The sequence below is a fragment of the Acomys russatus genome, chromosome 30 (assembly GCF_903995435.1).
Source record: "Acomys russatus chromosome 30, mAcoRus1.1, whole genome shotgun sequence".
Classification (NCBI taxonomy): Eukaryota; Metazoa; Chordata; class Mammalia; order Rodentia; family Muridae; genus Acomys; species Acomys russatus.
The window spans coordinates 24,397,140-24,409,993 of NC_067166.1; the positions used below are offsets into that span (position 1 = coordinate 24,397,140).

The 12,854-nt window shown below is 39.7% G+C and overlaps 1 protein-coding gene across 2 annotated transcripts in view; it reads right to left on the reverse strand.

The window, feature by feature from the left end:
• Positions 1 to 6,009: 6,009 nt before the first annotated feature.
• Positions 6,010 to 12,854, reverse strand: part of Srek1 (splicing regulatory glutamic acid and lysine rich protein 1) — a 34,756-nt gene continuing 27,911 nt past the window's right edge. For both annotated transcript variants that reach the window (XM_051172574.1, XM_051172575.1), the window contains 3 exons: positions 11,303 to 11,398; positions 7,764 to 7,908; positions 6,010 to 6,702 (listed from right to left, as the gene is read on the reverse strand). In XM_051172574.1, the coding sequence (XP_051028531.1) occupies positions 6,550 to 6,702; positions 7,764 to 7,908; positions 11,303 to 11,398 (394 nt within the window). In that variant the 3' untranslated portion in view covers positions 6,010 to 6,549. The remainder of the gene's footprint in view (positions 6,703 to 7,763; positions 7,909 to 11,302; positions 11,399 to 12,854) is intronic.

Consider the following 12,854-nt stretch of genomic DNA (forward strand, 5'->3'; position numbering starts at 1 on the left):
AAGGAACACTTACCAAATGGAGTTTATGGACCATTAAACAAGAATAATTAAAAGGAATAAAATCATACAGGTGTCTCCTAACTACAAAGAATTAAAATAGAAAAAAAAAGGGGGGGGGAGCAAGTTTTGGAAATTTCCAAACATTTGGACACTAAATAACACACATTTAAATAACTCATGAGTTAAAAATTGGATGAAAAACAAAACCACAACATATCGGGATTTTGGGGGATACAGAGCATTAAAATGTAAGAAAAGACCTCAAGTCAAAGGTTCCATTCATACTTTAGAGGGAGAAAATAAAGATAAAAATAGCACAACACCTAAACCTGTAACACACAAAATGAATTCATATCTGATCTGAGAAAAATAAACTAACAAGTGTCCTACTAAACTGACCCCAAAAATAGGAAAACAGGTTTTAAAATGATAGGACACTACTATAGACCTTACACATTTAAAGGAAATATGAACAATCACACAACAGCTTATTTAAAAACACAAGTAACCCTAAATCTATGTGCTAATACTGCATTTACAATATACCCTCACCCCCACCCCAGGGTCATTCAGATGGCTCAGCTTATAAAGGTACCTGACAACCTAAATTCAACCCCCCAGAACCCACATAATGGGAGAACATATCTCTAACCTACACACACACACACACACACACACACACACACACACACACACACACACACACACACACACACACGCACACACACGCTCACATTGGCTGCACTGGGGAATTACTCCTAACAATGTAGTACAAAGTCCCTCAGAAAATTAAAGAACAACACTTTTAATTTAGGCAATTAGATTAGCATGACGATTTTACCAAAATGAGAAAGCCTGACCAGTTTAAAGAAGGTTAATTAAGTAGCAACATATACTGAAATAACCCGTGGTCAGACCAATTAAATGTCTACAGAAACAAGATTAAAATGAAAAGAACTGTAACTCCAGTATTGTAATCTTTCTGCCAAAGGAATTTATCCCATATATGGACAATCATTCCTGATAAAGGGCAAGTTGAGATACTAGGGGCGGGGCAGGGCGGGGTGGGGCAGCTTGGCACAGGACCGATGGTGCAACACTTGGGTAGGTAGCTAAGGCAGAAGATCAGGAGTTCAAGTCCAGTTGGAGTAAACAAGACTCAGCCTCAAAGCAACGGTTAATAAGGACCCTTCAGAGGAAACCAGATTTGACTTAGCGAAGGTACATGAGGGTAGAGTAGTCAGAAATTGCGATGGCAACCAGAACTAGAATGGTTGCTGGTGCTGGTGAGCTGAAGAGCCAAGGCACACACTTAGGATCAGAAACTAGAAGGCACAGTTTATAACACTGGTAAACTATCCAGTATTCTAAGAACTAATACTTAGCTGGGCGGTGGTGGTGCACGCCTTTAGTCCCAGGACTCAGAGGGGATTGGGGGGAGCGGGTAAGAGGCCAGCCTTGCCTACAGAGTGAGTTCTAGGACAGCTAAGGCTACACAGAGAAACCTTGTCTCAAGGAAAACAAAAAACAAGCAAAAACCCAAAACAAATTAATATTCAGTGAGTTCTTTGTATCAAATAATAACCGACTGCAGCTCAGGAGCAACTGGCTCCACTCACCACCTCCAGCGGCCATATTGTTATTGTGGCTGATACATTAAACACAGGGGCATACTCCAGAGAACTAATCATTTGCTTTTAGGCTGGCTTTCCCAATGTTTAAAAAAAAAAAAAAAAAAGTTGTATTATAAAATGCTTATTATAATACAATTATACTTATGATCCAATGATTTTTTTCCAAAGATGACTCAACCTAAGACTGCAGGTCTGTCAAAGTGCTGCTCCAACTGGTATCTGTGGAAAAAGGCCACACATTGTGGTCTGCATCTGCTTTCAGCAGGTCTCCTGGAAGGCCTCTCCAGCCCAGCATATGCAGCATAAGCCTTTGGAAGCTAAGACAGGGGCCTCAGTCATCACGGATGGGCCAGCTAACCAAGCCTAACTCTACACAGCTTGCACACATACCACAATACACATTAGAAAATGACTTTCAGGAGTCAACTGGTGACCAAAGTTGCTGAACCATCCCACAAGCCCTAATTTCTAAGGATGGATTTTGATTTACTGGTTAATGCCACTTTAGTTGGCCACCCTGAGCACACTTCAGAGAGAACTGTACTTCCCCCGAAAAGTAGAGAAAGCGTTTCGGTTGCTATGAAGACATGGTGGCAACTGTCACTACACGAAAATCCCCAGGAAGCTGGTGCCATGAACGAAAAGTACTGAGCAACATTTGGAATGGAAAGCCTATTACCAGCCACCACCCATGACAGGACTACCCAACATACAAAACTCGGTCTGGGTGGTCACTTCTGAAGCCTGGGGAAGCAAATCACATTTCAGCTATAATATGCAAATCTCTGTCTCAGAAGAAGAAATTACTACTCAACAATGGAAGGATTTCGAGATTGTCATTTTATTAAAAATATAGCAACATGATAGCAGCATCATTTGATAGCACTTTACTAATGCTATGTAAAGGTAGTTCTACTCAGAGACTCACACCTAGGCAGTATCTTGATGCTTACAGTAACTTTTCCCTTGATGATCTAGAACACTGTTCTATTAAACTACTTGAGACCAAAAAGGAATTTTTAACTACAAAACTGACCTATACAGTTACACAGTATATTTAATCTTGTATGGAAGTCAGTTCTCGGGGGTTGGTCCCCAATCATGTGTTGCCTACTGGTACCATTTATTGATAGACTTCTATAACTCTCAGTATGAATTTGATGAAATCTGAACTTACAGAGCCAGGAATGTCTCCATTGGCAAATAAAAATGAATCAAGAACAGAGACAGATACTCCATCCTGATCCTGGAATTTAAACATCACCTCTCCCAAACTGGCAAATTTCCAAATTAAAATGTTACCCGCCAGTAAACCTAAACATCAGTAAGCCTGAACAGATTAAAAACCCACTTTTAAAATACATTGCTAAGAGTTGGGCTGCAGCTCAGTGACAGCATACTTCCGGTGTGAAGCCCTGGGTTCAATCCTTAACAGGAAGAAAAAAAAAAATCTATAAACAAATCAATTGAGGAAACTATTAACGTATCTTGGCCTGGGATATAAAAAAAAAACTACTAAATCTAACCTGAAGTCATAAATGGCTTTAGTTTTTAATTTTTAATTTATGTGTCACTCACTCCTCAGGTGAAATCACTAAGCATCCAATAAAAGACAAAAGAAATTGAAAGGCTGACCTACAAATTAAATAGGAAGCAAGTTTTATTCTAAAAGATTATTACATTGAGATTAGATTAGATTGTTTCCAGAAACAGAATGGAGCCCTTTGAAGAGCACTAAATCTGGGAGTTTGAAAATAATTCAAGTGACTACAAGTAAACATGAGAAAGCACTAAGGTGGGGGAAACATAAACACACAGCCAGCAGTCACTGCATCTGTACATCACAGGGTTGCCTCAACTTCATAACCCACATGACCAAATCCTCTTTCCAGGGACTCAGAGATGCTCTATGACTCGACACGTTCCTTCAAAAAGACAGAGTCTAGCTGCTAACTGAACTAAACTGAAAAAAGTTTAAAAACTTATTAGTGAGCTTCACAACCCTTAAAGTTAAATAATCTCACAGGTTAAGACAGGTGTAGATAAAAGGTTGGATTTTTTTTTTTCAAAGTAAAAGCCACACAGACAAAAGAACAGTATTAGCATCTTAAAACTTTCTTGATCAGAATAATAATAAACCATTTTGCTTACAAACATTGGTTTTTATTTGTACTTGAGTATATCAAAACTTAAGCCTCTAACACAAGGATAAATCCATAGCTGACACTGAATATGTTCAGAAACAGAATTCTAAACAGGGAAAGGATTCCAGGCGGAGTAGTGTCTTTAGTCTAAGCTAACTAGATAACGATGGGGAACAGCAACTGCGGCGAACGTCATCAAAGTTCATTAACGACCTGCTGTGCACGTGACTGTTAGCTGCCAGGTTGGTGCTTATATCAGCACACAGAAGCGATCAACAGCACCAGACCCTGTCCAGAAAGAGGAAAAGAAAACCACACTCGCCATCAGTGTCTTACCTCACGTTTTCCTGACGGCATCTGTCTTGGGTGCAAAGCAACATTCTTGAAAGAAATTAAATACCGTAATAGAAAAAAGTATTCGAGTCAAAACAAAGAACACGTGTGCCTGCCTCCCTCACTTGTGCCTGCCAGGCCAGTGAGAGTTGCTTCTAAGAAAAAGGCAAACTTCCCCACAGCATCTGACTTCTTTCTCTTGTATCCCACTCATTCTGAGCTTTTAAAACCATTTTCTACATTAGTGATTATCTGAGCAAAATAAACATCTGCATGAAGAGTAATTAGCAGTAGGAATTAAAAGTGTCAATTTCTACCATGAAAACATCTGAATGGTCCAAGGGACAGGAAAACTCCCGACCTTTAAAGGGCTGGATTAGAGAAAAACAATGCAAAAGCCATGTCAGCACCCTCCATATACCAAACAAAACAAGAGCGGGATGAAACTAAAGAGTCTTTCCTCTAAAATACTGAACTTTATTAGAGAAATGGTACTAAAAATAACAAAGATTCAAACATTTTCTCTATTCTACTTACATATCATAAATAAGACAGCGGCTGAAGCAAGACACAGGCCTTCACAATCTTTCCACAGGTGCCTGGGGATTTCCGTATCAGAATAAGCTGTTTGCAGCCAACTGTATGTGGCTAAATGATCTAATGGCCATCTATACTTTACATAGTAAAGTATTTCCCAAAAGTTTAATGTACACAGTGACAAAAAAGAAAGCACACACACACATACACACGGTAATTCCACACCTGAAGACAGTTAAGCAGCTTCATAACAGAACCAGGCTTATGATTTGCAGAAAGGGCCTTTCTACTCTTCAAATTAGTTTCAACCAGGAACAGTTTCAATGTGAACACAAGACTCAAGCTGAAACCAAATAACTAAAGCACTACTTGGCCTTTTAAATCTGTGAAAGGAACTCTTCCCATGAGGTAAGGCAACTGAGTAATTTGATTGTGTTAAATTAAAATAATTACACTTGATTTTCAAATAACTTCTGCAAATTAAAAGTGTGTTTTTGTTTTGGAAATGTAACAATAATGAATAGTGCATTTACTAGAATTTATAGTTTTGGAGAAAATATTAACACAGATGTCATTTTACTACCTGCACACCTTCTGCAAAAGGTTGAGCCTAAGACTGATGGATGACCTTGTGTCTTAAACTCGCATAAGCATATCATTTAACACAAAACTCCCTCCATATGATCCTAGTCCTTCCTTTAAGAATAAATTCTGCATCATTAGAAGAAAATGACTGCGAGATAATATTAAGGCCATCCAATGAAGTCAACCAGTAGGTTTCCTCTGATCTGATAAAGAGCATGTCTCCTTTTTAATTATCACAGTATAAAACTGGTGGTCCCGAAACTGCATTGTTGTTTGAAACTCCACAAGTATTGTAAACAGGACTTCCTTTTCTTAACTGAACTAAGAAGTGCTTCTGACACACCACTTGCACACTTGCCAATGGGTGGAATAGAGCACAGCCATGTAGATTCCATATGAGTAAGAGTGACTAGAACACATAAAACCCTCGCGAACCGTACACCACGCACTGCAGAAGGCACTGAAGCCTCAGCTTGTGCTCCCATCGCCCACTTTGAAAGCTCAGTTTCCTTTTTCATAAGGGCATCTTTGCCACCTACAGCTGACAAGACACACCGCAACATTTTTCATGAGCTTGGAAATGTCAACAAAGTTTAAGAAGAAATGCTCATTTTGTGGCAGACCCAATGATTCTAAACACCGAATACTAACATGTATTAGTATTCGACACAGTTGCTCTTCTTCTGAAAGAACAATAGCATGCATTGTCAGTTGGTTCTTAATCCACTTATTTAGGCAATTTTAATCTATAAAAGTGTTTTAAAGAAAAACTGATATCCAAAACAATGAGCAAAAGAAAACACAATGGTGAGAATTTACCAATCACTGTAAGCCCTGTGAAGTAAATGTTAAAACTTCTTACATACTTTGCACTTTACAAGAGTGTGTGTATATTTGCACAAATTTCAAGCACATCATCAAACTGTATATATTGAAATATTTTTTAAAAAAGTAAAACAATACAAAATTCAGTACTAGCATTTTTTAGAGCCTCCAATGCTCATCTCTGGTCTTAAGGGATAGTTCCATCCTGCATCTCTGATGTCCAAGTTATTTGCCATGCTCCTGGCAAACACTAACGCACCGCATGACAAGTGTGGCGGCCATCATGGAAATGCAGACTTCAGAAGATGGTGAGTTTGGGTAACATCTGGTACTTCATGATGTCCACGCTCAGTAACAAGACGTCCACATGTCACCTCCTAGCCGGAAAAGTTGTTAGTTCCCACACATGGGTTTCTTCCCTGTTTACACCTTGTTGTGAACTGAAAGCTTTGGGTTTGACCCCACAGCGGAGGGGGGGCGCGGCTGGCGGCCTACACAGCATCGGCCTTGCTGCAGAGGCTCTCTTCACTCGGCTGGCAGCTCCCGTTCTGCTGCAGCTTGTTCTCTTCCTCAGTCCGCGCCGAGTCCTTGTCCTCTGTATCTTTGCTCACACTGGACTCTGTCTCTTTACTGTGCTGCTTCTCCTACAGCAGACATCAAGGGCACATTTACTATTATGCAGAGGAACTGTCTGTAACTGTGGCTGAGTGCAACTGTCTTTTGTGAGTAAAACTGTATTGTTTTTGTCCTTAAAACCCCATGCAAGCGTATGTATCAACTGGCCCTTTGTATGTGATTTCCCACAAAAGATGGGTAGCTCGTAGGAACAAAATCAGAATACAACAGGTGAACAGAAATTCTAGCTCTCCAAAACAGACTTGCAAAACAAAACAAAACAAAAAAGCCAAATAGTTTTCCAATACACCACAAAAAATAAGTGTGAACATGTACAAAAAAGTCACTATTCCTCTTAGAAATGCCTTGAAAAGCAGTCCAAATTCTACCCTCAGGCTAAGGAAGGATTTCATGAAAACAAAGAATACCTAAGATGTAATACATGCTCAATAAATAATGTTCATGTCAGTGATGCTGACAAAATCCAGCAGCGTCAAAGATCCAGAACCTTATTACCAGGTAAGAATTATACATGACAGCATAGCAAAGAGAACTGACACAATTCACAAATACTTAGAACTTCTCAAAAGAAAAAGCTTAATTGGGGAATTTAGTTTTTAATTCTGTATTAGGAAACTTGGTTTTCTTTTCTTTAAAGATATATTTATTTATTATGTATACAGTGATCTCCCTGCATGCATGCATGCAGGTCAGAAGAGGGCATCAGATCACATTATAGACACTTGGGAGCCACCATGTGGTTGCTGGGAATTAAGCTCAGGACCTTTGGAAGAGCAGCCAGTGCTTTTAACCTCTGAGCCATCTCTCCAGCCCCTGAATTTTGTTTTCAATTATGTATTACATACCAACAAATCTAATTTTAACTGGATACTACAAAACCAATGACACAAAGTCTCCTCAAAATTGCTCACTATCATAAACATACCAAACATGTTTGTTACCCAGAGGTTCTTCACAATTTTTCTCCTTGTATGTTATTTTTAATCCTCCAGGAAGGAAGCAGGCTGCTTATGTTTTAATTGGTGCGTATGCGCGGGAGGGCGCGCACAGCCCTGGCTGGGCAGCTTACCTTCACTGGGGTGTTGGTCTTCTCTACCTTCTCCTTCGCATCTCGGTCACCAGAACTCTTTTTTGTGGAGGTGGACCGCTCTCTTTCTCTCCTGTCACTGATGTGGTCCCGTTCTTTCTCTCTCTTTTTATCCTTCTTATTTCGACTACATTGAAAATGCAAGAGGCATCTTCTAAGAATGTGAAGAGCTACTCTACACTCTTGACAGCAAGCAGTCCTTCTCTAACAGAGGCTATCTAAAACAAGGCCCTGTAAATAAGCACACTAACAGGTTGGCAAAGTAATAAAAACCAGCCCTGCAGCCTGACCTATTCCACCCTTTGCTTTAGTCAAGGTTAAAGTCATTCTGCAGCAGCTACATGTGTCCCTTTAAGACCCAACTTGGTATTATCAATTTCCTACTTTTTAAATGCTCAAGATATACTTGTCTCCTGAAATAAGGATGAGATAAAAACCAACTATAGTCAGCCTATACTACAATGGCTCCTTCTCCGTAGAGTTGCCCAACCACAAATCTAAAGTATGTAGGAAAATGTTGCACCTAAGCTAAACACATTTGTTTTCTAGTAACACAAACTCTTCCACTGAATCCGTAAGCCCTACAGGATATTTTCTTTTCATAATTCTACGAACATCCATATACCACTGTATAATGTTTTCATATGTATGTTCTCAATATATGAACATTCAAAAAGGAATAAAAAGAGGTCAGTAAGATGGCTTAGTTGACATCAAACATGACTGCCTGGGACCTTATAAGATAATAGAACCAACTCCCACCAAATTATCGTGACTCCTACATTTACAAAATAGAAAAAAAATTAAAAAGAGAATAAAAAGGACAGAGATTCAGATGTGAGAGAATAGCTACTAGCAAAATTTAGAATTTCAAATAACCTACTATAGCCGAGTGCAGTGTTGCACGCCTGAAAAACCAGCGCTGGGGAGGAAGAGTCAGGCAGATCGCTGTGAGTTTGAGGCCAGCCTGGTCTACAAAGTGAGTCCAGAACAGCCAAGGCTACACAGAGAAACCCTATCTCCAAAAAACAAAACAAACAAATCAAATAGCCTACTATGTCCTTTTCCATCTCATCTACTATTTGAAAACAAGAACCACCAATCCAAATCCAAACCTAAAACACACAGAATGTACTACTTTAAAAAAAAAGGTAAAAGAAAAAAAAATCAAAAATTCTTAAGATTATACGGGAAGAATTATGCATATCACTTGAAAAACATAACTGCTCATGATCTGGCCAAAATAGCGAGGAGTTTAAAAAATAGACACAAGACTAATAGAACAAATGAAGACACTATGAAGCAGATCCAAAAACAAAGGAAAATGTGTTGCAGCAGAGATACCATTCCAATCACTGGGGGAAAATGGTATTTTATAGTAAGAGGTTTGGGGATAACTGTCTAACCATTTGAAAGGTGATAAAACAGGATGCACATGCCATTCTGAGTAACAGAAATAAACAAAATTGACTTAGAGACCCAATTTACTTTTAAATGAAATGACTACATACTAGAAATAAATATGGGCGAATTCTAGGTGAAAGGAAATTTCTAGCCACAGCAAAAACTCCAAATACATAAAACAAACATTAAAATTGTAAATGTGTTTGCAAGAAACTTGACAAGGCAAAGAAAAAAAAAATCTCAAGTACCTCAAAACAAAGCATCTTTTTGTGTGTTATGTTTCTTTATGTACGGCTTCAAAACCAAAGGAACAATGCAAAGGACCATAACAAGCATTAATACAAGAGCTGGAGAGGCGGCTGAGGACTAACATGGAGGGCTGAAGCCCTGTTCCCAGCACCCACTTCAGGCAGGTCACAACTGCTTCTAACTCCCCGCCTTCTGCAGACATTGGGCTCACTTGCATGTAATTACAAATAAAATAAAAGCAACATTTAAAAAAAAATACAATCAATTTAACTAAAGATAACAAAAAGCAAAACACCAATTCAAATACTGACCACCACAACACAGTAAGAGCGTACAGAAGACACACTGGAAGGCAAGACTGAATGCCATTAAGACGAGCAGAAAGAATACACATACTCAATGTGTCCCCTACAAGACCATTAACTGCATCAGCAGCAGATACAGGAAAACTCTGTCCTAAAACTCATGTGCTATCTTGAAGGCTTTCCATATAGCCAAAATGATCTTTTGAAAAAAGGACAGAGTTGAAACTGGAGAGATGGCACACTGCTAAGAGCACTCCATGTTGAGACTCTGTGGTTTGGTCTCCAGCACTCACAGCAGCTCATACCCTCCAGCTCTAGGGAATCTGACATTATCTTCTCACCTCCATGGGCTCCTGGGTAAACGTTGTAAACATATATACACTCAAGCATACACATAAACTAGATACGTAAATATTTTTAAAGCAGAAGAAAAAACACAGATGACTCAGAATTTCTGACTGCAAAATGACCACAAAACTAGACTAACTGACAACATGGCACTTGCCTAAGGACAAACATGGAAAGCCATGGAATAGCCTAGAATACATTTCTACATACTGGGTCAAACGATTTTCAAAATAGGTGCCGAGACCAATACTCAATGGTAAATGGCTGTTTTAAACAATGGTGCTGGAAAAATTTTAAATCCAAATGCCAAAGAATGTAGTTGGAATCCTACCTCTACAAAAATTACCTCAAAATACACAAAAGGTTGTCTAAAAGGCTCAGAGTAACAGCATGTGCTGCATGACCTGAACCTCAAATTCGATTTCTGGAACTGTAAAGAACAAAAGTAAGCGAACAGACATAATAATAGTTCACAAGTTCAAGGGAAGTCTAGTCTACTGGTGTGTAAATACCACCAGACCTGGGCACAGTCACTGACCACACGAATATACAAGAGGATGCTATCCTCTGGGTGAAGAAAGGAAAAACTGGAAAATATCTATTTGCCTGATTTTGCAAAAAGAAACAGACAAAAGCTAAAACAGCAAATAAGAAGCAGGCAGACAGAAAACAGAGTACTGTCCCAGAACCAGAGTCCCAGCATCATCAAGAGGAAAGGAGATTCTCTCTCTCACCAGTGGGGAGACACTGCCTGCCCCACCACCACCAGACAGGGTCTCTCTGTGTAGCCTTGGCTGTCTTTGACTCACTTTGTAGACCAGCCTGGCCTCAAACTCACAGCCTGCCTCTGCCTCCTGAGTGCTAGGATTAAAGGCGTGCACCACCCCCCCTACCTTGGGAGACATTTCTTATAGTTAAGAGTGGCAAAAAGGCACAACCCCCATCTATTTCATGCTACTTTTTAATCTAAGGAAAAATTCTACATTTCCATCTTATAATTATACAAAATTGGGGAAGGAAGCTCAATGGTCAATTCCTATACAGACAGGATGGATAGTAAGAAGCTGATAGTTTTAAACACTAATGTCTTTTATCAATTCTGAAGAATACAAATATAGCAGCTGTTCAAAAACCAAAACTTAGAAACAGGCTGAAGAAGAACTTCTTTTTCATTTCCTGCTCCCTCTCTCTGTTTTACAGGACGTGTCCACCTACCCCCTGGGAGACGGGGACCGTGAAGATTTTCTTTTTATGGTCTTTGACGTTCTTGGTGATCTGGAAGAACTCCTGCTCCTCCGCCGCCGCCTCTCTCTGAAAGACAGAACACATCACTCTCTAAAGTCAGCAAATGAAATTAAGGACAGTTCACACTATAAAGTTTGGTTTTGGGTCTTTGTTTTTTGTTTTTTAATGTTTTTCAGACCCTCACACCAGCCTCAGGTCCCTTGTGCTTAGGTTGTAGCTTATACCACCAGCTTAGCTCGTTTTATTGGGAGAAGGTTAAAGGACCCTGGAGAGCAAATCCAGGCCCTCGCACATGACAGACAAGTGCTTTCCCCTGAGCCACTCCCCTAACCCTTAAGAGTCCATTAAACTCTTTATAAAGGCTTGTTTTATTACCTGATTTTAGTGCACATCAAACTATTGACCATACATTTCATTGTTGACAAAACCGTCATCTGAATTTTCAGAAAATAGAGGACATCCTCCTTTTCACTTGATATCTTTAAATTCTTTTTTATTTCACGTTAGTATACACAGTAATGGGCTTCACTAGAACAATCGTACAAGTGGAGAAGATAGCAAGGATGTTCCAGATTTAAGTATCTTCCCTCTTCTTTGTTGTTGCTGTTGCTGTTTTTCAAGACAAGGTCTCTTCTGTGCACCCCTGACTGTCCTGGACTCGCTTTGTAGACCAGGCTGGCCTTGAACTCACAGAGATCCACCTGCCTCTGCCTCTGCCTCCCGGGGGCTGGGATTAAAGGTGTGCACCACCACCACCCAGCTAGTATCTTCCTTTTTAATGACTAAAATCTTTTCCATCATCATGATTCTGGCTCCTCCTGCCCCACTGCAAAGACTTTCTAACAAAATAGCAAGTCTGCCAAAACTGAAAGATAAGCTATCTTGCTAAGGCCTGATGTTTCAAGAGTAATAAAGCATCTAAATAACTTATTGAGAAACTGCTTTCCCCTCTAGCTTGCTATCATTACTGTTGGCCCAGTATTTCAAAATTGAGTGCACAAATTTATACAGGTAGTTAATATCTGAAATTTAGATAAAGAAATAATTAAAGAAAAAAACCAGCATTTTAATATTAACAAATAACACGTATTTTAAACTATACTTAAGAGTGGTTAACTTAGAATCAATGAACTTCACCATGTCTACAACTCAAGAGATGAGGAATGAGGACACATTATCAAACAGATTAATATAGCAATTATATAGGAAGTTCTGGTAAGGGCTGGGCAACTGCTTAACGGATAAAACACTGCTGCCTAAGCCCCCATGTAAAAGGCAGGCCAGGCAGGGTGGCCCATACCTGTAACCCTGCACCAGGAGGCAGAAACAAGGGGCTCCAGCAGACTTGCTAGCCAGCCTGGGCAACCAGGGAGTTTTGGGTTCAATGAGACTTTGTCTCAAAAAATAAGGTGGACATAGAGGGCAACACAGACATGCCCTCTAAACACAACACATGTAAACATAAATGCAAGCACGTCCTACAATCACACGCGGAGCAGCAGCTCTGAGAACCACTGACCAC